At 38.9% G+C, this 24,195-nt stretch overlaps 1 protein-coding gene across 11 annotated transcripts in view; it reads right to left on the bottom strand.

Annotated features, from left to right (window-relative positions):
- The window catches only part of PPIG (peptidylprolyl isomerase G), a 60,873-nt gene that overhangs the window by 14,963 nt on the left and 21,715 nt on the right, over positions 1–24,195 (bottom strand). For 10 of the 11 annotated variants that reach the window (XR_012421200.1, XR_012421199.1, XM_074009413.1 and 7 more), the window contains 4 exons: positions 23,336–23,380; positions 21,081–21,168; positions 14,140–14,169; positions 13,910–14,049 (listed from right to left, as the gene is read on the bottom strand). Coding sequence is in view for 9 of the 11 variants with exons in the window: in XM_074009413.1 (XP_073865514.1) it covers positions 13,910–14,049; positions 14,140–14,169; positions 21,081–21,168; positions 23,336–23,380 (303 nt within the window). In the remaining 2 variants the exon portion in view is untranslated. Of the gene's footprint in view, positions 1–13,909; positions 14,050–14,139; positions 14,232–21,080; positions 21,171–23,335; positions 23,381–24,195 lie in introns of those variants that run through there. The other variant, XM_045367215.3, reaches the window with a different exon arrangement.

Here is a 24,195-nt window from a genome sequence, read left to right as displayed (position 1 = left end):
TTTATTTACTTATATATTTATGAAGATGCGGTCTTGCTGTGTTGCACAGGCTGGCCTCAAACTCCTGGGCTCAAGTAATCCTCCTTCCCTCAGCCTCCTGAGTAGCTAAGACTACAGGCACGTGTGCTGCTGTGCCTGAATCATCCTTGAAATTTGTAAGTGATAATTTATATGAATATACTAAACCCAAGACACATGAAAATCTGGCTGAAGTTACTTGTAACTTCAAGGACTTCTGGTTCACTGTCCAGATTGCTTTTCCAGTACTGATGAGATGTTGCTGCACTGGAGAAAGGGAACAAGGTATAAAATCTGAACAGACTGTAGATGTAATGGCTTCACTGAACTAAGGTAATCCTTCCTTACCCAGTTGTGTTTCTAAGGAACATGTACATTATCAAGTGTGAGATGTTTGGGATATATGCAAGCTGTGCCTGGAAATCATGAGAGCTCCTCTATGCTGTTGATGTACCAGCCATGCCGTTTCCTGTCCTATATCCTTTCTTAAGGGTAAGTAGCCTTAGTGCCTGGGGAAGCTAATTTTGTCTCATGAGCCCAACTGTTAACCTGAATCCAATACCAATGCTGCTAGTAAGACAGAGTGGGTATGTAAAAACATATAATCTGAAAAATCTACTTATATATGCTAAACTAATAAACCTGAGGGATATGCGGGGGGGGAAAGATCAAATTTTTAGGAAATCTAACAAAGAAATTCATAATGAAATAAAAACATAAAATTGTGCAAGCAAAATAAAAATACTACACTTAAACATAAAATATACTTGTTAAAATATGGTAACTCTTTACCCCACAATTAACAAATCTTTAATTACCAGCTCTGATTTCTATTTATTTTGCATTGAGATTCTTTCCTATGAGAAATACATCCCAGTTGATATACTTTAAAAGCAAGCCCATTTAGTATTTGAAATTAAAAAACAAAAAAACAAAAAAAAAGCAACCCCATTGGCTAGGGGCATGGCTTCTCACGCCTGTAGTCCCAGCACTTTGGGAGGCTGAGGGGGGAGAATCACTTGACCCTGGGAGGTCGCCGGGGGTATGGTGTCTCACACCTGTAATGCCAGCACTTTGGGAGGCCGAGGAGGGAGAATTACTTGAAGTCGAGGCTGCAGTGAGCCATGACTGCACCACTACGTTCTAGCTTGGGGAACAGAGTGAGAACCTGTCTCCAAAACAACAAAAAACCATACCACACAACAGCAAGCCCACTTACCAAGTGTATTAAATACATTTAATAAACAATGATTTAATTTACACATCGCTTTTGAAGAGAACATTTTAGTGAAGCAAGATAACATGATAAAATGAAAAGTACAGGTGCAGTGGCTCATGCCTGTAATCCCACCACTTTGGGAGGCCAAGGCTGGTGGATAGGTTGAGGTCAGGAGTTCGAGACCAGCCTGACCAACATGTAGAAACCCGTCTCTACTAAAAATACAAAAATTAGCTAAGTGTGGTAGAGGGCACCTGTAATCCCAGCTACTCGGGAGACTGAGGCAGAGAATCTCTTGAACTGGGAGGCAGAGGTTGCAGTGAGCTGAGATTGCGTCACTGCACTCCAGCCTGGGAGACAGACTGAGATTCCGTTTCAAATATAAATAAATAAATAAAAAGTTCCTCTCTTTTGATATTTGGCAAATTTAATTTACGTTCCTTTTCGTGTAAGTCTGCTCAGAAAAAAAATGAGAGAAAATAATTGAGAAAGAGATGGCATTAAAGGACAGAAGGGTAAAAAGGCAAAAAAAATTGGGAGACATCACAATAGCAATATTGATTCTGTAAGACTGTGGCTTGAATTTCAAAGTGTGTGCTAAACTATATTTTAAAATATGATTAAGGCATATTGAGAATATGATTGAAACTGTATCCTTCTCAAAGTCACAAGTATTATTTAACTGAATAGAATTATCGATATACATAGTCAACGTAATGTCAGTACATGGAGATGAAGAGCCATGGTCCCTGGTACTGATCCGTCACATGTTAGGAACCAGGTCACAGAGGAGAAGGTGAGTGGCAGGCAAGCAAGCCTTACCACTGGAGCTCCAGCTCCTGTCAGATCAGCGACAGCATTAGATTCTTAAAGGAGCACAAACCCTATTGTGAACTGTGCAAGCGAGGGATCTAGGCTGAGCACTCCTTATGAAACGCTAATGCCTAATGATCTGAGGTGGAACAGTTTCATTCTGAAACCATTCCCTAAACCCTGATGAAATAAAGACATTTTCAGAAAACTAGAATAATTTGTCACCAGTAGACCTAACCTTAAAAAAAAAAAAAAATTGGTTAAAGGAAGTTCTCCAAAGAGAAAGGAAAAAGCAGGAGGCGACTTGAACTTCAGAAAGGAAGAACAAAAGAATGGTAAATAATAGGGGGTAAAGGAATCAACAATCAGTTCAGATAAAAAGAAACATAAATAGCTCTTAAGGAGACCCAAACATCACATTTCTCAGAGAAATGCTAATTGAAACTAGTATTTGTTAAAAAAAAATTCATTAGGCTGGCAAAGGTGAAAGAGTTTACAATAATAAGTAGTTTTATACAGGGTTTAGGGCAACTCATCCTCTTATATTCTGGTAGCAGTGTCTACCAAATTACAAATGCATGACCTCTGTAAACTGGCAATTCCATTTCTAGGAAATTCATTCTACATGATCAACATTCACACACATGTGGAATAATGTACAAAATGTGAGAATGGAAACTCACTGAAAGAGATTTTCACTGATTATCCTTTTACACTCTCTAAATTTTGAACCAAATAAATGTATTAAATTTTTAAAATTAGGGTACAAAGTTTCAGTGAAGACAGGAAGAATAAGTTTGGTGAGATCTACTTTCATAGCATGGTGAGAAAAGTTAATAACAATGTATTGTACATTTCAAAATTCCTGAGATAGTAAATTTCAAATTTCCGACTACAAAAACATTACTTGAGGTGACAGCTATGTTAAATAGCTTGATTTAATCATTCTGCATTGTATACATGTATCATAACATCACGCTGTATACCATAAGTATATACAATAATGTCTCAATTATAATATTTTCAAATTAAAAACTTAAATTCCAAATATGGCAACAGCTGTTTTCAGCTGACTCTTCAAAAAAACCTACTTCCGGCTGGGCGCGGTGGCTCAAGCCTGTAATCCCAGCACTTTGGGAGGCCGAGGTGGGCAGATCATAAGGTCGGAAGGTCGAGACCATCCTGGCTAATATGGGGAAACCCCATCTCTACTAAAAATACAAAAAGAAATTAGCTGGGCATGGTGGCGGGCACCTCTAGTCCTAGCTACTCGGGAGGCTGAGGCAGGAGAATGGTGTGAACCAGGGAGGCGGAGCTTGCAGTGAGCCGAGATCTCGCCACTGCACTCCAGCCTGGGCGACAGAGTGAGACTCTGTCTCAAAAAAAACAAAAACAAAAAACAAAACAAAACAAAACAAAACCCTACTTCTTGCTTAACTACTTACACAAAATTGATTTCAGCATTTCTATTACAAGTATATAAATATCCTTAAGGTAAAATGAAATAGTACTAAAAGCAAAAACCACAATGCAAGTTAAAAATCATAATGGATGAAAAGGAATTACAGAGAGTTATTAATAACACTCTCAACTCGGGCCATTTCTGGTTAATTAGTTTAAAGATTACACAGTTTGCTTATTATTAGGTAGGATGATTTCCCAAACATCTTCACTGACCTTTACTTGGGGGTATGGTGTGATGTAACCCTATCAATTAGTCACTGAACTTACTAGTATAATATTAAGGTTGGCCGGGCGCGGTGGCTCAAGCCTGTAATCCCAGCACTTTGGGAGGCCGAGATGGGCGGATCACGAAGTCAGGAGATCGAGACCATCCTGGCTAACACGGTGAAACCCCGTCTCTACTAAAAATACAAAAAATTAGCCGGGCGAGGTGGCGGGCGCCTGTAGTCCCAACTACTCGGGAGGCTGAGGCAGGAGAATGGCGTGGACCTGGGAGGCGGAGCTTACAGTGAGCTGAGATCCGGCCATTGCACTCCAGCCTGGGCGGCAGAGCGAGACTCCGTCTCAAAAAAAAAAAATAAATAAAAATATTAAGGTTAAAAACGAAACTCCATAGCTCACATCTGTAATCCCAGCACTTTGGGAGGTCAAGTTAGCTTGAACCAGGAATTTGAGACCCGCCTGGGCAACACAGCGAGATCCTGTCTCCACCAAAAATACAAAAATTAGCCAGCTATGGCAATGCACACCTGTAGTCCCAGCTATTTCGAAGGCTGAGGTGGGAAGATTGCCTGAACCCAGGAGTTTGAGGTTGCAGTGAACTATGACTGCACCACTGACTGCACCACTGCACTCCAGCCTGGCAACAGGGCAAGACACTGTCTCAAAAAAAAAAAAAAAAAAAATCGGCTGGGCGCGGTGGCTCAAGCGTAATCCCAGCACTTTGGGAGGCCGAGACGGGTGGATCACGAGGTCAGGAGATCGAGACCATCCTGGCTAACACGGTGAAACCCCGTCTCTACTAAAAAATACAAAAAAACTAGCCGGGCGTGGTAGTGGGGCCTGTAGTCCCAGCTACTTGGGAGGCTGAGACAGGAGAATGTTGTAAACCCAGGAGGCAGAGCTTGCAGTGAGCTGAGATCCGGCCACTGCACCCCAGGCTGGGCGACAGAGCAAGACTCCGTCTCAAAAAAAAAAAAAAATTCAAAACCAAACCAGAAATAACTCCAGAGTATTTTATTTGTAAAAACCTAATGTAAGAAAATGCTGCTTTGTTTTTTATTTGAGACCTACAGATTTACACCAATAAATTTCACTTGAAATCTTGAAAATGAAGCGAATTCTGAAATCACCATCAAAATAGGATTTGAAATAAAGAACAGAAGTATTCCTAAAATGGTCTTTAGACAATTTCATTTCACATTATAGGTCTCATCTCCTAAACTGTTTCTAAGTTTAACATCCCACTATTTTCCAATAAAAGTGCCAAAATTACTTTTAGAATAAGGACACTGAAATGGGACTCTGTCACCATAAAAATGAATCTCTAGTGGTGTTCTTCACTTGTCTCCTGAGTACAAGATTTACCAGCTGCTTCCTCTATTGTGCTATTCATTCTGTATTGCCAGGCAATCTGCCTCCTGCCATTTCTTCTCATACAACTACTTACCGCCATGTTGCCACAACTCTGTTCTTGTGTTTCTGTATACTATGTAACATAGCAATCCTCTCATCTCTTAGTTCTACTATTGGTACTCTAAGCTTGTGGGAGTTATGTATATCCTACTTCTCAAGGTCACTGCCAAGATCCAATTTTTCACACAAAAAACTTGCAACCTCCAGCATAAATGGGTTAACAACTGCAGTGAACTCTGAAGAGCAGAGCATGATCTGAGGTCATGTCAGCTCCTGAAAACCCAGGAAATACCTTAATATAGGTACGTCTGTGCTCTACCCTCCACTCTGACTTTTGACAGCCCTTTGCTGAGCCTCTACAGAGGATGCAGCTTTTATTAGTTTCCAGTGTTCCATCTCTGCATCTGCTGGAAGGTTTTTCTCCCTGACTTCGAATTTTCTCTGGCACACTCAAATAGTCACAAAAAGAAAGATCTCCAATCTCAAAATTGCAAAGAGAGAAAGGCCCAGGAAGACTGATTGCCCAGACTCACAAAGACCATATACAGATGGACCAAGACAGTCAGATTTCTTCAGAAGTCTTTTTGTTTTCTTTCAGGAAGTTAAAAAAAAAAAGAGGTGTAAATCTCTCATACAAGGTTTTAAATATAATGATGATAAATACCACAATGTTACAGTGCGTTTTGACTGTTCCCAATTATTTTAAGGAGGCCATCAAACTTACAAAGTGGATGTAAGATATAGCTCTGCTTAAGATTATATAAGATGCATGACAAAATCTACCCTGAACAATGTTCTGAATGGTAACTGAAGGATTATGGAATAACAGGAGTCCAAGTGTGTGTTTTCAAACTAACGATCTTTTCCTCTTTTCATAGTATGATCCAGAACAGAGTAGGCATTGGAGGCCTGGCTCAAAACAAATCTGACCTTTTAGAAACTCCTGGGAAGATACATATTAATAAAGGGCCAATCTCAGATTGCTGAAACTGATAAGGGCAAGATGAGTTTGAGGGACATACAGTTGGATGCTAACATCAACTTTTAGCATAACTTCCTGGCCCCAATGGCATAGGCAAAACTATCATTTATTTCTTCAGATGACAACACATTATAAAGATGTAAGTAATATATAAAGAGCTACATTCATTTACTTCCTCCTTTAGGCAAATATTCATGTCCTGCCCTTTTGGTACCAAAAGCATCTTTACAACAAATTTATTAGAGAGTCTATGATTACTGTTTATGGTTTAAAACGCAAACTTTTTTTTTGTATTTTTAGTAGAGACAGGGTTTCACCATGTTGGCCAGGCTGGTTTCAACCTCCTGACCTCAAGTGATCCATCTACCTCGGTCTCCCAAGTTGCTGGGATTATAGGCGTGAGCCAGCACCTGGCCAAAAACTCTGTTACCTCAATCTCTTTCTGAATATATAAACCACACAGCACCCTTAACTTTATTTATTTATATATTTTTTAGAGCCAGGGCCTTGTTCTGTCACCCAGGCTGCAGCCTCGAACTCCTGGCCTCAAGTGATCCTCCTGCCTCAGCCTCCCAAATAGCAGGGACTACAGACAGTTAATTAAAAAAAAAATTTTTTTTTTTTTTTGGTAGAGAAGAGTCTCACAATGTTGCCCAGGCTGGTCTGAAACTCATGGGCTCAAGTGATCCTCCTGTTTCAGTTTCACAAAGTGCTGGGATTACAGGTGTCGGCCACTGTGCCTGGCCACTTAACTTTTATAAGGAAGCAACAGATCCTAACACAACCGTCCTTAAAGACTAAAGTATTTTTTTTTAAATTAGTTGTCAAGTAGAGAATAAATGATGAAGATTTTCTAGATGACTTGGGAAGAATAATGCCTTAAGCCAAAATATTCCTACTGTACTAAAAACACTCTAAAGTTTAAACATCAGTAGGTTCAGGGTTTAAAGTAACAAATATCACTACAGACTTTTTTTTAGTATTTTTTAAATGTAAATAATTGCATTTGTAGCGTATTACTCAAAGATTCTCAACATCTCGTTTTTTACTGAATCTTCAAGAAAAAAGGCATACATTACACCTGTTGTTTGTAAATATGGATAATCGGTCTCATGTATATCAAGAAATTCCATGAGCTGAAGCATACACCTGCAATAATTTATTGCAGTAATTTACCTGCAAATATTTATTTGACATCACATGGAAGAAAATAAAATTAGCAGACTCAAAAATGGAATACAGACAAAAAAAATTTTTTTTAAATAATCATTTTGCCTTCTCTATGCCCATCTCGGGTGTTTTAAAATTAAAACAAAACAAAATGTACCTATTTCTAAATATTATAGAGGAAATCAGTATACCTAAAAGGTGAGATGAGAACGATCTACTTAGGGTAATTCTTAAGAAATTTTAAAGACATTTAAACTTTAATGAGTCAGTAACATGTAACAGAAAAAGCTCTAATTCTCGAACTTGGGTTTGAGGTCTCTTTTCCTGACACAGCAAAGAACTTAATCTTCTTGATTATCTTTGTCTGTAAAATAGGGATATATAATACTACAGAGTTACTGTGAGTATCAGAAAGCATTATAGATGACTCTCACATGTGCTAACTCTAAGAAACTAATTACTGATATTATTATTCCCTAGATTAGTAAGAACAGAGTTAGTTTAAGGTTTTACTGCTTTCTATACAGGTTTGAAGGTAATCTCCATTATTTTTAGGAAGTCAAGCCCATCATCTGTAATAAAATAGTATCAGCCACATATTTCAAATACAAAGACTTAAAATATTTAAAGTTCTTACCATTTCAGACAATATATCAAATTAGTCTTGTTAGCATCAAATGGTCTGGTCTAAATAAAAGAAGTTTCTCAAACATGTAGGATGCTTCTGAATCTAAGTAGCGCTTAAAGAAAAAATAATTTATTCCCTTAAAGTTTCTCAATCTATCTTCCTCTCTTCGATTGCCACCTAGCCCCAGAGTCTCTTCCTCTAGAGTATTTACTTACTAGGTTATTCAGACAACTATAGTTAAAAAACAAACAAACAAACAAACAAAAAACAAAAAACTGAGTGGAAGCAAAAGGGCAAATTATTGCCAGTTAATAATCAGAAAAACTTAACTGACTTCATGGTAAACAAAGTGAGAAGTAGGATAAAACACAGTTAAAAACACAAAATTGCCAAGAACACACAATGGGAAAAAGACAGGCTCTTCAATAAACAGTGCTGGAACAACTAGATATCCACATGTAAAAAAAAAATCAGACCCTTATAACGCATATAAAAATCAACTAAAAATGGTTTAATGACTTAAACATAAGACTTGCAACTGCAAAACCACTAAAAGAAAACACACAGAAAAAGCTCCATGACATTGGTTTGAGCAATGACTTTTCTGGATATGACCCCAAAACCACAGGCAACAAAAAGCAAAAATAGACAAATGGGATTGCATCAAACTAATAGGGTTCCACACAGCCAAAGAAACGATCAACAGAGTGAAGACGCAACCTCTGGAATGGAAGAAAGTATTTGCAAACCATACATCTGACAATGGGTTAATATCCAAAATATATAAGGAATGCAAACAACTCATCAGCAAGAAAACAACCTGATTTAAAATTGGGCAAAGAACCTGAAGAGATATTTCTCAAAGGAAGACATACAAATGGCCAACAAGCATATGGGCAAAAATGCTCAATGTCACAAAGGAATGCAAATTAAAACTACAATGAGATGGCACCTCATACCTGTTACAATGGCTATTATGAAAAAGAAAAAAAGAACAAAAACAAGGGAGAGGACATGAAGAAAAGGACACTCTTGTAAACTGTTGGTGGGAATGTAAATCAGTATAGACATTATTAGAAAACCGAATGAAAGCTCCTCAAAAAATCAGAAATAGAAAGAGGGCATTACATAATGGTAAAGGGATCAATGCAACAAGAAGAGCTAACTATCCTAAATACATATGCACCAATACAGGAGCACCCAGATTCATAAAGCAAGCTCTCAGAGACCTACAAAGAGACTTAGACTCCCACACAATAATACTAGGAGACTTTAACACTCCACTGTCAACATTAGACAGATCAACGAGACAGAAAATTAACAAGGATATTCAGGACTTCAACTAGCTCTGCTAAGTGAACCTAACAGACATCTACAGAACTCTCCACCCCAAATCAACAGAATATACATTCTTCTCAGCACCACGTCACATTCATTCTAAAACTGACCACATAATTGGAAGTAAAACACTCCTCAGCAAATGCAAAAGAACGGAAATCGTAACAGTCAGTCTCTCAGACCACAGTGCAATCAAATTGGACCTCAAGATTAAGAAACTCACTCAAAACCGCACAATTACACGGAAACTGAACAACCTGCTCCTGAATGACTACTGGGTAAATAATGAAATTAAGGCAGAAATAAGTAAGTTCTTTAAAACCAATGAGAACAAAGACAACGTACCAGAATCTCTGGGACACAGCTAAAGCAGTGTTTAGAAGCAAATTTACAGCACTAAATGCCCACAAGAAAAAGCAGGAAAGATCTAAAATGGATATCCTAACATCAGAATTAAAAGAACTAGAGAAACAAATTCAAAAGCTAGCATGAGACAAGAAATATCTAAGATCAGAGCAGAACTGAAGGAAATAGAGAAACAAAAAACCCTTAAAAAAAAAAAAAAAATCAATGAATCCAGGAGCCGGTTTTTGAAAAGATTAACAAAATAGATTCTGGCTAGATGTCTGCTAGCCAGACTAAGAGGAAAATAGAGAAAAATCAAATAGACAAAATAAAAAATGATAAAAGGGAGGTCACCACTGATCCCACAGAAATACAAACTACCATCAGAGAATACTATAAACACCTCTACACAAATACACTAGAAAATCTAGAAGAAATGGATAAATTCCTAGACATATACACCCTTCTAAGACTAAACCAGCAAGAAGTCGAATCCCTGAATACACCAATAACAAGTTCTGAAATTGACGCAGTAATTAATAGCTTACCAACCAAAAAAAGCCCAGGACCAGATGGATTCACAGCCGAATTCTACCAGAGGTACAAAGAGGGGCTGGTACCATTCCTTCTGAAACTATTCCAAAAGGGGGACTCCTCCCTAACTCATTTTATGAGGCCAACATCATCCTGATACCAAAGCCTGGCAGAGACACAAGAAAAAAAGAAAATTTCAGGCCAATATCCCTGATGAACATCGATGGGAAAATCCTCAATAAAATACTGGCAAACCGAATCCAGCAGCACATCAGAAAGCTTATCTACCACGATTAAGTCAGTTTCACCTCTGGGATGCAAGAATGGTTCAACATACATAAATCAATAAATGTAATCCATCACATAAACAGAACCAATGACTAAAACCACATGATTATCTCAATAGATGCAGAAAAGGCCTTCAATAAAATTCAACAGCCCTTCATGCTAAAAACTGTCAATAAACTAGGTATTGATGAAACATATCTCAAAATAATAAGAGCTACTTATGACAAACCCACAGCTAATATCCTGCTGAATGGACAAAAGCTGGAAGCATTCCCTTTGAAAACTGGCACAAGACAAGGACGCCCTCTCTCACCACTCCTATTCAATGTAGTATTGAAAGTTCTGGCCAGGATAATCAGGCAAGAGAAGGAAATAAAGGGTATTCAAATAGGAAGAGAGGAAGTCAAGCTGTCTGTTTGCAGATGACATAATTGTGTATTTAGAAAACCCCATCGTCTCAGCCCAAAATCTCCTTAAGCTGATAACCAACTTCAGCAAAGACTCAGGATATAAAATCAATGTGCAAAAATCACAAGCATTCCTATACACCAATAACACACAAACAGAGAGCCAAATCATGAGTGAACTCCCATTCACAATTGCTACAAAGAGAATAAAATACCTAGGAACACAACTTACATGGAATGTGAAGGACCTCTTCAAGGAGAACTACAAACCACTGCTCAAGGAAATAAGAGAGGACAAAAATGGAAAAATATTTCATGCTTATGGATAGTAAGAATCAATATCATGAAAATGGCCATACTGCCCAAAGTAATTTATAGATTCAATGCTATCTCCATCAAGCTACAATTGACTTTCTTCATAGAATCAGAAAAAAACTGCTTTAAATTTCATATGGAACCAAAAAAGAGCCTGTATAGCCAAGACAATCCTAAGGAAAAGGAACAAAGCTGGAGGCATCATGCTACCTGACTTCAAACTATACTGCAAGGCTACAGTAACCAAAACAGCATGGTACTGCTATCAAAATGGATATATAAATCAATGAAACAGAACAGAGGCCTCGGAAATAACGCCACACATCTACAACCATCTGATCTTTGACAAACCTGACAAAAACAAGCAATGGGAAAAGGATTTCCTATTTAGTAAACGGTGTTTGGAAAACTGGCTAGCCATATGCAAAAAACTGAAACTGCACCCCTTCCTTACACCTTATACAAAAATTAACTCAAGAGATAGATTAAAGACTTAAACATAAGACCTAAAATCATAAAAACCCTAGAAGAAAACCTAGGCAATACCATTCAGGATATAGGCATGGGCAAAGATTTCATGACTAAAACACCAAAAACGATGGCAACAAAAGCCAAAATTGACAAATGGTATCTAATTAAACTAAAGAGCTTCTGCACAGCAAAAGAAGCTATCATCAGAGTGAACAGGCAACCTACAGAACGGGAGATCATTTTTGCTATCTATCCATCTGACAAAGGGCTAATATCCAGAATCTACAAAGAACTTAAACAAACTTACAAGAAAAAAAACAAATAACGCCATCAAAAAGTAGGTGAAGGATATCAACAGACACTTCTCAAAAGAAGACATTTATGTGGCCAACAAACAGGAAAAAAAAAAGCTAATCATCACTGGTCATTACAGAAAAGCAAATCAAAACCACAATGAGATACCATCTCATGCCAGTTAGAACGGTGATCATTAAACAGTCAGGAAACAACAGATGCTGGAGAGGATGTGGAGAAACAGGAACACCATTACACTGTTCGTGGGAGCATAAATTAGTTCAACCATTGTGGAAGACAGTGTGGCAATTCCTCAAGGATCTAGAACCAGAAATATCATTTGGCACAGCAATCCCATTACTGGGTATATACCCAAAAGATTATAAATCATTCTTCTATAAAGACACATGCACACATATGTTTACTGCAGCATTATTCAAAATAGCAAAGACTTGTAACAGACCCAAATGCCCATCAATGACAGACAGGATAAGGAAAATGTGGCACATATACACCATGGAATACTATGCAGCCATTAAAAAGGATGACTTCATGTCCTTTTCAGGGACATGGATGAAGCTGGAAACTATCATTCTCAGCAAACTAACACGGGAACAGAAAACCAAACACTGCATGTTCTCACTCAAAAGTGGAAGTTGAACAATGAGAACACATGTACACAGGGAGAGGAACATCACACACTGGGGCATGTCTGGGGGTGGGGGGTCTAGGGGAGGGACAGCATTAGGAGAAATACCTAATGTAGATGACAGGCTGATGGGGTTCAGCAAACCACCATGCCACATGAATACCTATGTAATAAACCGGCATGTTCTGCACATGTATCCCAGAACTTAAAGTATAATAATAATAAAAAAAATTAAAAATAGAACTTGCACATGATCCAGAAATCCCACTACTGGATATATATCCAAAGGAAATGAGATCAGTGTGTTGAAGAGATATCTGCACTCTCATGTTCACTGCTGCATTATTCACAATAGCTAAGATACAGAATCAACCTGTTTCCACCAATAGATGAATGGATTTTTTTTAAAATGTGGTTTATATACACAATGGAATACTATTCAGCCTGTCATCTGGAGCAACATGAATGAACCCAGAGGAAGTTAGTTATGTTATATGAAATAAGCCAGGCACAAAAGGACGAATACCATATGATCTCATCTACATGTGGAATCTAAAAATGTTGAAGTCATAGAAGCAGAGAGAATAGTGGTTCTCATGGGATTAGAGAAGGGAATGTGTTGGACAAATGCTGGTAAAGGATATAAAATTTCAGTTAGCTCAGAGGAATGAGTTCAAGAATTCTACTGTATAACATGATGACTACAACTAATAACAATGTACTGTATTCCTGAAAATCACTGGCCAGGTGCAGTGGCTCACATCTGTAATCCCAGCACTTTGGGAGGCTGAGGCAGGCGGATCACAAGGTCAGGAGTTCGAGACCAGCCTGGCCAATATGGTGAAACCCCATCTCTACTAAAAATACAAAAGTTAGCTGGGTGTGGTGGCGGGCGCCTGTAGTCCCAGCTACTTGGGAGGCTGAGGCAGGAGAATTGCTTGAATCCAGGAGGCGGAGGTTGCAGTGAGCCAAGATCATGCCACTGCACTCCAACCTGGGTGACAGAGTGAGACTGTCTCAAAAAAAAAAAAAAAAACCCCGCTAAGATGTTAAGAGTTCTCACCACAAAAAGGGGTAATTATGTGAGGCAATATATGTTAATTAGCTCAATTTAGCCAGTCCACAATGTATACATATTTCAAAACACCATATTGTTCACAGTAAGTATATACAATTTTTGTCAACTTAAAAAAGTAAAAAACAAAAGCGCAGAAATACATTTTAAAACAAAAACCTCATTTTTATATCAGCTTGAGTATGAATTTCATGCCAACTATTTAGAATGTCTCTGCTTATTTTGTATGTGTAAGTATTCTTAGAAATATGTACTTCGTTTTACCTTTAGATTTGGGAATCAGCTCTCCACAACTGAGTATCCGTACCTCCGCAAACGGTTTGCTAGCTGCATCTGTTTTCTGGTTTTCAATCTCTCTTACAACTTCTTGGCCAGAGATTACTTGTCCAAAAACAACATGATGCCTAAAGTGTCAAGTAAAAATTATTAAATAAAAGCTTCTTATTTCAAGGTTAATTTAAAACAGGTTGTAAAATAAATAAAATAATCTTTACCCATCTAAATGAGGAGTTGGTTTCGTTGTTCTTTTGGAAGTCATCAGATAGAAGAATAAAAACAAAGTCAGAGAAAAACAAAGTTAGCATCTCTAAAAAGAAAAAGAAAATAACTGTATTGGAAACAAAGCTGAAAACAAAGACATCAACTGCTATCTTAATATAATCATATTACCTCAATCTTAAGGAGAACAGAAGGCAAAATGCTTTCCACATAATGTATTTACCAAACTTGTTCTAATTATAAAAGCAATACCTACTTACTGCTGAAAACTTTTATGTAACTAAAATAGACATTTCAGTGTTATTTCTATCCATTCATGTTTCTTGCACTTGAGTTCTTACTGAATAGTCATAATTGTATAATGTTCTACTATGCAGACATATCAAAATTTATGAAACAATTCCACCAGTGTATGAGTTTAACCATAATGCTTTTCAACCTTAAAACATTTTAAACAGTTAAGCACAGACTATATTCTTATGGTCCTCAGACATATACTGTTGGACTTGAACAGAAATGGTTTATATCGTGTTTATAAGTTTTTTTTGTTTTTATTTTTTTGGTTTAGAGACAGGGTCTCAGGCTGTTGTCCAGGCTGCAGTGCACTGGCACAACCTTGGTTCACTGCATCCTCAACATTCTGGGCTCAAGCTATCCTCCTGCCTCAGCATCCTGAGTAGCTGGGACTATAGGTGCATGCCAGCATGCCTGGCTAATTTTTTATTTTTTGTAGAGACAGGTCTCACTATGGTGCCCAGGCTAGTCTCAAACCTGGGTTCAAGCGATCCTCCCACTTTGACCTTTGAAAGTGCTGGGATTACAAGTATGAGTCACTGTGCCCAACTGAGTGTTTACAAGTTCTTTAATTACCTGCAAGAGATCTGGATTAAGAATTGGGACAAAAATTGGCCAGGCGCGGTGGCTCAAGCCTGTAATCCCAGCACTTTGGGAGGCCGAGACGGGCGGATCACAAGGTCAGGAGATCGAGACCATCCTGGGTAACACAGTGAAACCCCGTCTCTACTAAAAATACAAAAACTTAGCCGGGCGAGGTGGCAGGCGCCTGTAGTCCCAGCTACTCGGGAGGCTGAGGCAGGAGAATGGCGTGAACCCGGGAGGCGGAGCTTGCAGTGAGCTGAGATCCGGCCACTGCACTCCAGCCTGGGTGACAGAGCGAGACTCCGTCTCAAAAAAAAAAAAAAAAAAGAATTGGGACAAAAATTAAAGTAAGCATTTTTTGGCACATGAAGTTATTTTTTCAAAATCCCATCCCCCCACCATCAACCATAAAGCTACGTAGGTAAGAAGGCTGCTACTCAAATACGTACTAAAAACACTGGTATGAAAATTAAAGATTAGCATTTTATAAGAGTTGTTATTTTAAAAAAACCTTATCAAAAAGCTATTAGAAATTTGAAAAAAGGAGCATAATTTATGCTAATCTTTGATTAAAGCATGTACAATACCACTGAAAAAAGTATAACCTATAGCTGAATTTTTAAGTTTACCTAACTATAAAATTAATGACCTACTATTGTTTCCTCATTGTAACACTATACTCACTTCAACTCACTAAAATCACCTAGAAATGTAAAAACCTAGGTGTACACTATGTGTATTCATATAACATGTTAGTCACAATGTATATATATGATATGCATTTAGACACAGTTGTTCCCCACTTCACTGATAACTTTATTTGCAAGTCTGCCTGCTCACTAAAACTTATTTGTAATTCCAAAATTAAAAAATTACAGCTTGTAGTGCTTTCATGGTAATTTACAGATACACACAGAGTGGCAAATAAGTGTGCTGGCAAGGATGTGGAAAAATAAAAACTCCTGTACGTTGCTAATTGGAATGTAGAATGGTGCAACCACTATGGAAAACAGTATGGAAGTTTCTCAAAAAGCTAAAAGGAGTATGACCATATAACCCACCAATTCACTCCTAGGTATATGTTCAAAAGAACCAAAAAAAAAGAAACTCAAATGCCAATGCTCACTGCAGCAGTATTCACAATAGTCAAAATGTGAAAACAAGTCAAATGTCCACTAACAGATGAATCAAGAAACATGGTATACACATATAGCAGAGTATTACTCAGCCATAAAAAAAAAAAAAAAAAATGGAGTTCAGGCCACACGCAGTGGTTCATGCCTATAATCCCAGCACTTTCGGAGGCCAAGGCGGGCGGATCATGAGGTCAGGAGATCAAGACCATCCTGGTTAACAAGGTGAAATCCCATCTCTACTACAAATACAAAAATTAGCCAGGCATAGTGGTGGGCGCCTATAGTCCCAGCTACTCGGAAGGCTGAGGCAGAATGGCATGAACCCGGGAGGTGGAGCTTGCAGTGAGCCAAGATTGCACCACTGCACTCTAGGCTGGGCAACAGAGAAAGATTCCATCTCAAAAAAAAAATGGAGTTCTGATACATGCTACAATATAAATAAACCTTGGAAACATTAAGTGAAACAAGCCAGATACAAAAGGATAAAAATTGTGGGATTCCACTTAAATAAAATAGTGGAACAGGCAAATTCATAGAAGTTACCAGGGATGGGGGGTAAGGGGAAATGGTACGGAGTCTCTGCAACAATGAAACAATTCTGGAAATAGTGCTGATGGTTGTACAACACTGTTAATACACATGACTCGCCCAGTGGCTCACACCTATAATCCTAGCACTTTGGGAGGCTGAGGCAGTGGGATGACTTGAGCCTAGGAGTTTGAGGCTGCAGTGAGCTATGACTGTGCCACCGCACTCTAGCTTGGCAACAGAGCAAGACTTTGTCTCAAAAAAATAAATAACTATAAACAAGACTGAACTGTACACTTACAAATGGTTAAAATGGCAAATCTTCTATATGTTATAGCACAAAAAAATTTTTTTAAGACTGAAGCTCTCTAAAAATTGAAGTTATTTCCTTTAAAAAACAGAACACAGAAGAAGGGATACCTATAAAATAGGAAGACATGAGGAGAAACCAACATTTAGAGGGAAGATTCTGAGAATATATATGAAGGACTGTATGAACTTAACATAAGAGTTTTGGTTAGTACAGGAAAGATTTTATTTAAAAGAGGAAAATAAATTATAATACTGTGTTGAGAATGTGGTGAAATTAGCATTTACATACTACTGGTGCTACAGTAAACTATCCTTTCCTTTTTTTTTTTTTTTTTGAGACGGAGTCTCGCTCTGTCGCCCAGGCTGGAGTGCAGTGGCCAGATCTCAGCTCACTGCAAGCTCTGCCTCCCGGGTTTACACCATTCTCCTGCCTCAGCCTCCCGAGTAGCCGGGACTACGGGCGCCCGCTACCGCGCCCGGCTAGTTTTTTGTATTTTTTAGTAGAGACGGGGTTTCACCGTGTTAGCCAGGATGGTCTCGATCTCCTGACCTCGTGATCCGCCCATCTCGGCCTCCCAAAGTGCAGGGATTACAGGCTTGAGCCACCGGGCCCGGCCTATCCTTTTCTTTTGAAAATCAACATAACGCCGGGCGCGGTGGCTCAAGCCTGTAATCCCAGCACTTTGGGAGGCCGAGACGGGCGGATCACGAGGTCAGGAGATCGAGACCAGCCTGGCTAACACGGTGAAACACCATCTCTACTAAAAAAATACAAAAAACTAGCCGGGCGAGGTGGCGGGCGCCGGTAGTCCCAGCTACTCGGGAGGCTGAGGCAGGAGAATGGCGTAGACCCGGGAGGCAGAGCTTGCAGTGAGCTGAGATCCGGCCACTGCACTCCAGCCTGGGCAACAGAGCAAGACTCTGTCTCAAAAAAAAAAAAAAAGAAAATCAACATAACAAGGCCAGGCGCGGTGGCTCACACCTGTAGTCCCAGCACTTTGGGAGGTTGAGGAAAGTGGATCACCTGAGGTCGGGAGTTCAAGACCAGCCTGACCAACATGGAGAAGCCCCGTCTCTACTAAAAATACAAAATTAGCCAGGCATGGTGGTACATGCCTGTAATCCTAGCTACTCGAGAGACTGAGGCAGGAGAATCGCTTGAACCTGGGAGGTGGAGGTTGCGGTGAGCGGAGATCGCGCCATTGCACTCTAGCCTGGGCAAAAAGAGCGAAACTGCGTCTCAAAAAAAAAAGTCAACATAACAATATATATGGAAAGCCTTAAAAATGTGTAAATAGTTCATTAAACTTCTTAAATATTAAAACTGCATGAAATGACAGGCACAACAATGTTCACTAGAGCAGTTTAAAAAACAGGAAACAAACTGAATGTCCCAAAATAAGATTAATAATGCATAGTACATTCAAGCAAGAGATTAACATGTAGCCATTAAAAAGCTAACATTTAGTGATGTACAGAGATTTACATTATCGCCAAAAGTTGATTATAGAGCAACACTCTATAAACATTTTTAATGTATGGAAAGATGCTCTGGGGATGGGATTTTTGTGTGTGTGGCTTATCTGTGTTTTGTTTTCTTTTTTTTTTTTTTTTTACAATGAAGAGGTAATTGTAAGTTGTTTTATTTGTTTGCTTCTGAGACGGAGTCTTGCTCTGTAGCCCAGGCTGGAGTGTAGTGGCACAACCCTGGCTCACTGCAACCTCTACCTTCCTGCCTCAGCCTCCCAAGTGGCTGAGATTACAGGTGCCTGCAACCACATCCAGCTAATTTTTGTATTTTAGTAGAGACAGGGTTTCACCATGTTGGCCAGGCTGGTCTCGAACACCTGACCTCAAGTGATCCACCCGCCTCGGCTTCCCAAAGTGATGGGATTACAGGCGTGAGCCACTGCACCCAGCCATAAATTGTTTTGTTTAAAAAGAAAATCAGAGAGATCCACATTATGTGCAATTGGTTGAATAAACTATGGTATACACAAACAACAGAGTACTATGCAGCTGCAAAAAAGAATAAAAATGATCTCTATAAACTGTTATGGAGTGTTTCAAGGATATACTGTTAAGTGAAGAGTGAAACAGTATACACGGTATGCCATCTACGGTATAAGGAAGGGAAAGTGAGAAAATGTATACATGTATTTGCTTATGTTTACAAACGGACATACAGGAAGATAAACTGGAAATTAGGTTGGTTATTAACATGGATAGATGGAACTGGGGTGAAAAAAACAAGGAAATGGGAATGAAGTGGAAGGGCTGGGTGAGAGAGACACTTCATAGTATTCTTTTTGTTTTGACTTTGGAAATGTTACTATTTCATAAACTTAAAAAAATGAAAAAAAAATCAAAATAAGGTAGGAAGGAGAACAAAATGAAATATAATCAGAAAGGAATAAACCTAACACATTTTGAGTGAATCACAAAACCAAACCAAAAAAGAACTAATTTAAGTCACTTTAAAACTTGCTGTTTAACTACCTACACTCAGTCTCAAAACAAAAAAAAGCATAAATAGTGAACTCTAGTTAGTAGGTCCTTATTTACAGCAGTATGGGACGGCAGTTGTTCATTCTAAGATTCAATAAGGATCAGAAATGTTGAAGATAATCAGGCGCCAGATTTCTCACTGTTGAAGAGTTAACAAGTATGGAATAGAGAAACAACAGAATAATCCACATGGTGCTGACAGATTAAATTCCTCAGAGACCAAGAGAGTTCAAGGCTACTGAAGACAGCAAACCTGTACCCATAAGACAGGATTAAAAAAACAGGCATTACTGACAACAGGCCTAGTAACAATTTTTTTTTGTAGTCGGAACTGGAAATCCTTAGCATTTGGAGGTTACAAATAAATTTTAGCGAGAAGGTGAATTCTCAAATACAGAATCTATGAACAGTGAGAACTGACTGCATTTTATTCTTTGTAATTAAGTAATGTATGGAGAAATACTCTGTGTAAACATCTAGTTTCTCACTGAAATCACCCCTTTAAATTTAGCATCAATAGAAGATTCTTGCCTGTCAGTCATTACTATGATGATTACAAAATGGTGACTTTTCTAACTCCATCATTCCTTCTAAATTTATTAGCTGACATTCTAATAAGGGAACAGCTTCCCTTCTCTCTCATTATTTAATCATTTATTTATATCAATGTAGACTCCTGGTTCCTATTTGACCATAAACTGATATTACTGTTACTTATTTTGATGCTCAAATTATCCTAATTTGGCTAGTGGGAAACCTTTAACCTGGCTCCTGTATTCTCTTGACAAGTCTCCATTATTTCAAAACATTAGCAGAACAATTTAACTTCCCCTCTATAACAATTTTCCCTCTTTAACAATTCTGTCTAGGTGCCACAGCTCATGTGTGTAATCCCAGCCTGGAGTCTCCAGCCTGGGCAACGCAGGGAGACCCCGTCTCTCTACAAAAAAAAAAACTAGCTAGGTGTGGTGGCACACACCTGTAGTCCTATCTACTCGGAAGCCTGAGGTGGGGAGGATTCCTTGAGCCAGGGAGGTCAAGGCTGTGGTGAGCCGTGATTGCGCCACAGTACTCGCCTGGGTGACAGAGCAAGACCTTGTCTCAAAAACAGTAACATAAAAACACAACAAAAAAAATCAATTATTTGTTCCCCCTCCCTCCCTTATAGATTCCTCTCCTATTTATTAGTAATCAACGGCAGGCACACAGAGAAATGGTAGACCAAAAATGGGATTTTTTTTTTTTTTTTTGGGTCGGAGTCTCACTCTGTCACCCAGGCCAGAGTGCAGCGGTGCGATCTCAGCTCACTGCAAGCTCTGCCTCCCGGGTTCACGCCATTCTCCTGCCTCAGCCTCCCGAGTAACTGGGACTACAGGCACCCGCCACCACGCCCAGCTAATTTTTTCATATTTTTAGTAGAGACGGGATTTCACTGTTTTAGCCAGGATGGTCTTGATCTTCTGACCTCGTGATTCGCCCACCTCAGTCTCCCAAAGTGCTGGGATTACAGGCGTGAGTCACCGCGCCCGGCCCAAAAATGGGATGTTTTAAATGATCAGATAATAAATACTTACATGAAAAACTGTGAACCATTTGTATCCTTCCCTCTGTTGGCCATTGATAAGAGAAATTCTTTGTTGTGTTTAACAGCGAAACTCTCGTCTATAGAGAAGGAAAGTTTTCAGTTACATTATAGGTGTAACCGCCAAAAAAAAATTCATTTTCACTTCTATTCACATCTGATGTATTCTTTAGTGCCATACACAACTTAGATGACAAAGTTAGGTTATGAAAGAAAAGAATCAAATATGAATCAATTTCCCCTCTCACCTTTTTTTTTTTTGAGACGGAGTCTCACTCTGTCACCCAGCCTAGAGTGCAGTGGTGCAATCTCGGCTCACTGTAAGCTCCGTCTCCCGGGTTCACGCCATTCTCCTGCCTCAGCCTTCTGAGTAGCTGGGACTACAGGTTCCCACCATCACACCTGGCTAATTTTTGTATTTTTAGTAGAGACGGGGTTTCACCATGTTAGCTAGATGGTCTCGATCTCCTGACCTCGTGATCCGCCCGCCTTGGCCTCCCAAAGTGCTGGGATTACAGGCGTGAGCCACCAAGCCCAGCCTCCCCTCTCATCTGTGTAAGATTCGACTATTATTGATTTCCTATTCTTTACTTATAAAACCCAAATACTATCTCAATTCCCTTCCTTTCCATTTATATTTGTCCTTCACATTTTTGGAAAAGATAACACTACTTTATTTAAATAAAAAAATGAAACTATCTAAACAGTTGAGCACAGTGGTATGTGGCTGTAGTCCTAAGCTACTCAGGAGGCTGAAGCAGGACGATCACTGGAGCTCAGGAGCTTGAACCTAAAGTGCACTATGATCACACCCATGAAAAGCCACTGCACTCCAACCTGGGCAACACAGTGAGATCCCATCTCTTAAAAAAAAAACTGAGAGTCCAGATTAGATTCTTTTACATTTCAATGGTTTCATTTCTGAGCACATAGAGGCACACAGAGTATTATTTAGTCTGGATTCATTAACTTAACCTCTGTCATAGCATCACTTATGCCATAGCAAAGGGAGGAACCTGTTTTCCAAACTTGGGTTAGAATATTAAGAACAAATCATGTAGAATTTTAAACAAAATTTCACTAAATGTCAAAACTGAAAGATGAAAAATATCAAATTATTTCCACATTAAATATGCTTATAGTTTTCCAAATGGTCTTCACATCAACAAAAAAATTCTAGCAAGAAAACTTAAATTTTTGGAAAAGATTATAGTTAAATTTTAGAGTATCAAAGATATTTTTAAAAATTTTCATAGAACAAATGACCTAAAAATTTGGATGTTGTTAGTAAGAAATATTGCTGAATCTCCTTTAATAAAAGTTAAGATGGCCGAGCACGGTGGCTCAAGGCTGTAATCCCAGCACTTTGGGAGGCCAAGACGGGCGGATCACGAGGTCAGGAGATCGAGACCATCCTGGCTAACACGGTGAAACCCCGTCTCTACTAAAAAAAAATACAAAAAACTAGCCGGGTGAGGTGGCAGGCGCCTGTAGTCCCAGCTACTCGGGAGGCTGAAGCAGGAGAATGTCGTAAACCCGGGAGGCAGAGCTTGCAGTGAGCTGAGATCCGGCCACCGCACTCCAGCCTGGGCGACAGAGCAAGACTGCGTCTCAAAAAAAAAAATAATAATAATGATAATAATAATAAAAGTTAAGATTGATCTATGGAAGTTCCTATTCTAGTACTAAAATTCTAAGAATTAAGTACAGATCGGCCGGGCGCGGTGGCTCAAGCCTGTAATCCCAGCACTTTGGGAGGCCGAGATGGGCGGATCATGAGGTCAGGAGATCGAGACCATCCTGGCGAACACGGTGAAACCCTGTCTCTACTAAAAAATACAAAAAACTAGCCGGGCGAGGCGGCGGGCGCCTGTAGTCCCAGCTACTCGGGAGGCTGAGGCAGGAGAATGGCGTAAACCCGGGGGGCGGAGCTTGCAGTGAGCTGAGATCCGGCCACTGCACTCCAGCCCGGGCGACAGAGCCAGACTCCGTCTCAAAAAAAAAAAAAAAAAAAAAAGAATAGATCATTGAAACCCTTTCAAATCATATGTTGTAAAAATGTCCTAAGAAGAAAAAACCCCATCTCTACAAAAAGCAATTTTTTACCAGAAAATTAACTTTCAGATTAGTTGAAGGCAGCTAGACATTAGTATACTCTTTAATGAATAATGTTATTGATTCCATAGAGAATAAAATAGAATAAAAGAGAAAACATTTAAAACATAATATAAATGTAAACATTTTTACCTTCAAAAAATCCTCCATAGATAGATTCCCCTCCTCGTCCATTTCCTAAAAATGAAAAACATACTCTTTTAACTCTCAAGATAACAAGTGCCTCAAAGGTGATACCTAAACAAAATACTTCTTAAAAAGTAGATTTTTAAATAATTTTGAATTAACAATATTTGAAGATTGCAGAAAATCATAAAAGATATTAATGTCAATAATGCAAGATCCCAAATTTCTTTCTTTCCCCTATGCTATGATAGTAAGAATGTGACAAAGACTATTAAAATATATTTTAAAAAAGAACTTTCAGATTCTAATTATGATTATGCAGGTCTTGCAACAGGTTAACATTTTTTCAACATGTTTTAAAAGTAGTTTTGATATTTTTACAATAAAAAAGTAAAAATGTTATTGTAGTAAGGATTACCACTTGTGACAAAATCAAACACATACACTTGACAGATTACTGAGATGAATGCAGTGTTTTGTTTTGTATCCAGAAGCCTATTTCTGAAATTAATTCATGTGTCAAAGGTAAAATTATTTTTTATAAGCTTTCTGTTTTTTTTTTTTTTTTGAGACAGAGTCTTGCTCTGTCGCTCAGGCTGGAGTTCAGTGGCACGATCTCGGCTCACCGCAACCTCTGCCTTTCGGGTTCCTGCCTCAGCCTCCCGAGTAGCTGGGACTACAGGCACACGCCATCACGCCGGGTAAATTTTTGTATTTTTAGTAAAGGCAGGGTTTCACCATGTTGTCCAGGCTGGTCTTGAACTACTGACCTCGTGATTTGCCCGCCTTGGCCTCCTAAAGTGCTGGGATTATAGGCATGAGCCACCATGTCCAGCCTATGAGCTTCCTTCTTTTACATATTTCTA

Source organism: Macaca fascicularis, chromosome 12 (genome assembly GCF_037993035.2).
Source record: "Macaca fascicularis isolate 582-1 chromosome 12, T2T-MFA8v1.1".
In the NCBI taxonomy this organism is placed as follows: Eukaryota; Metazoa; Chordata; class Mammalia; order Primates; family Cercopithecidae; genus Macaca; species Macaca fascicularis.
Note: the sequence above shows the minus strand (reverse complement) of the source record. Positions and strands in the feature narration are given on the sequence as shown.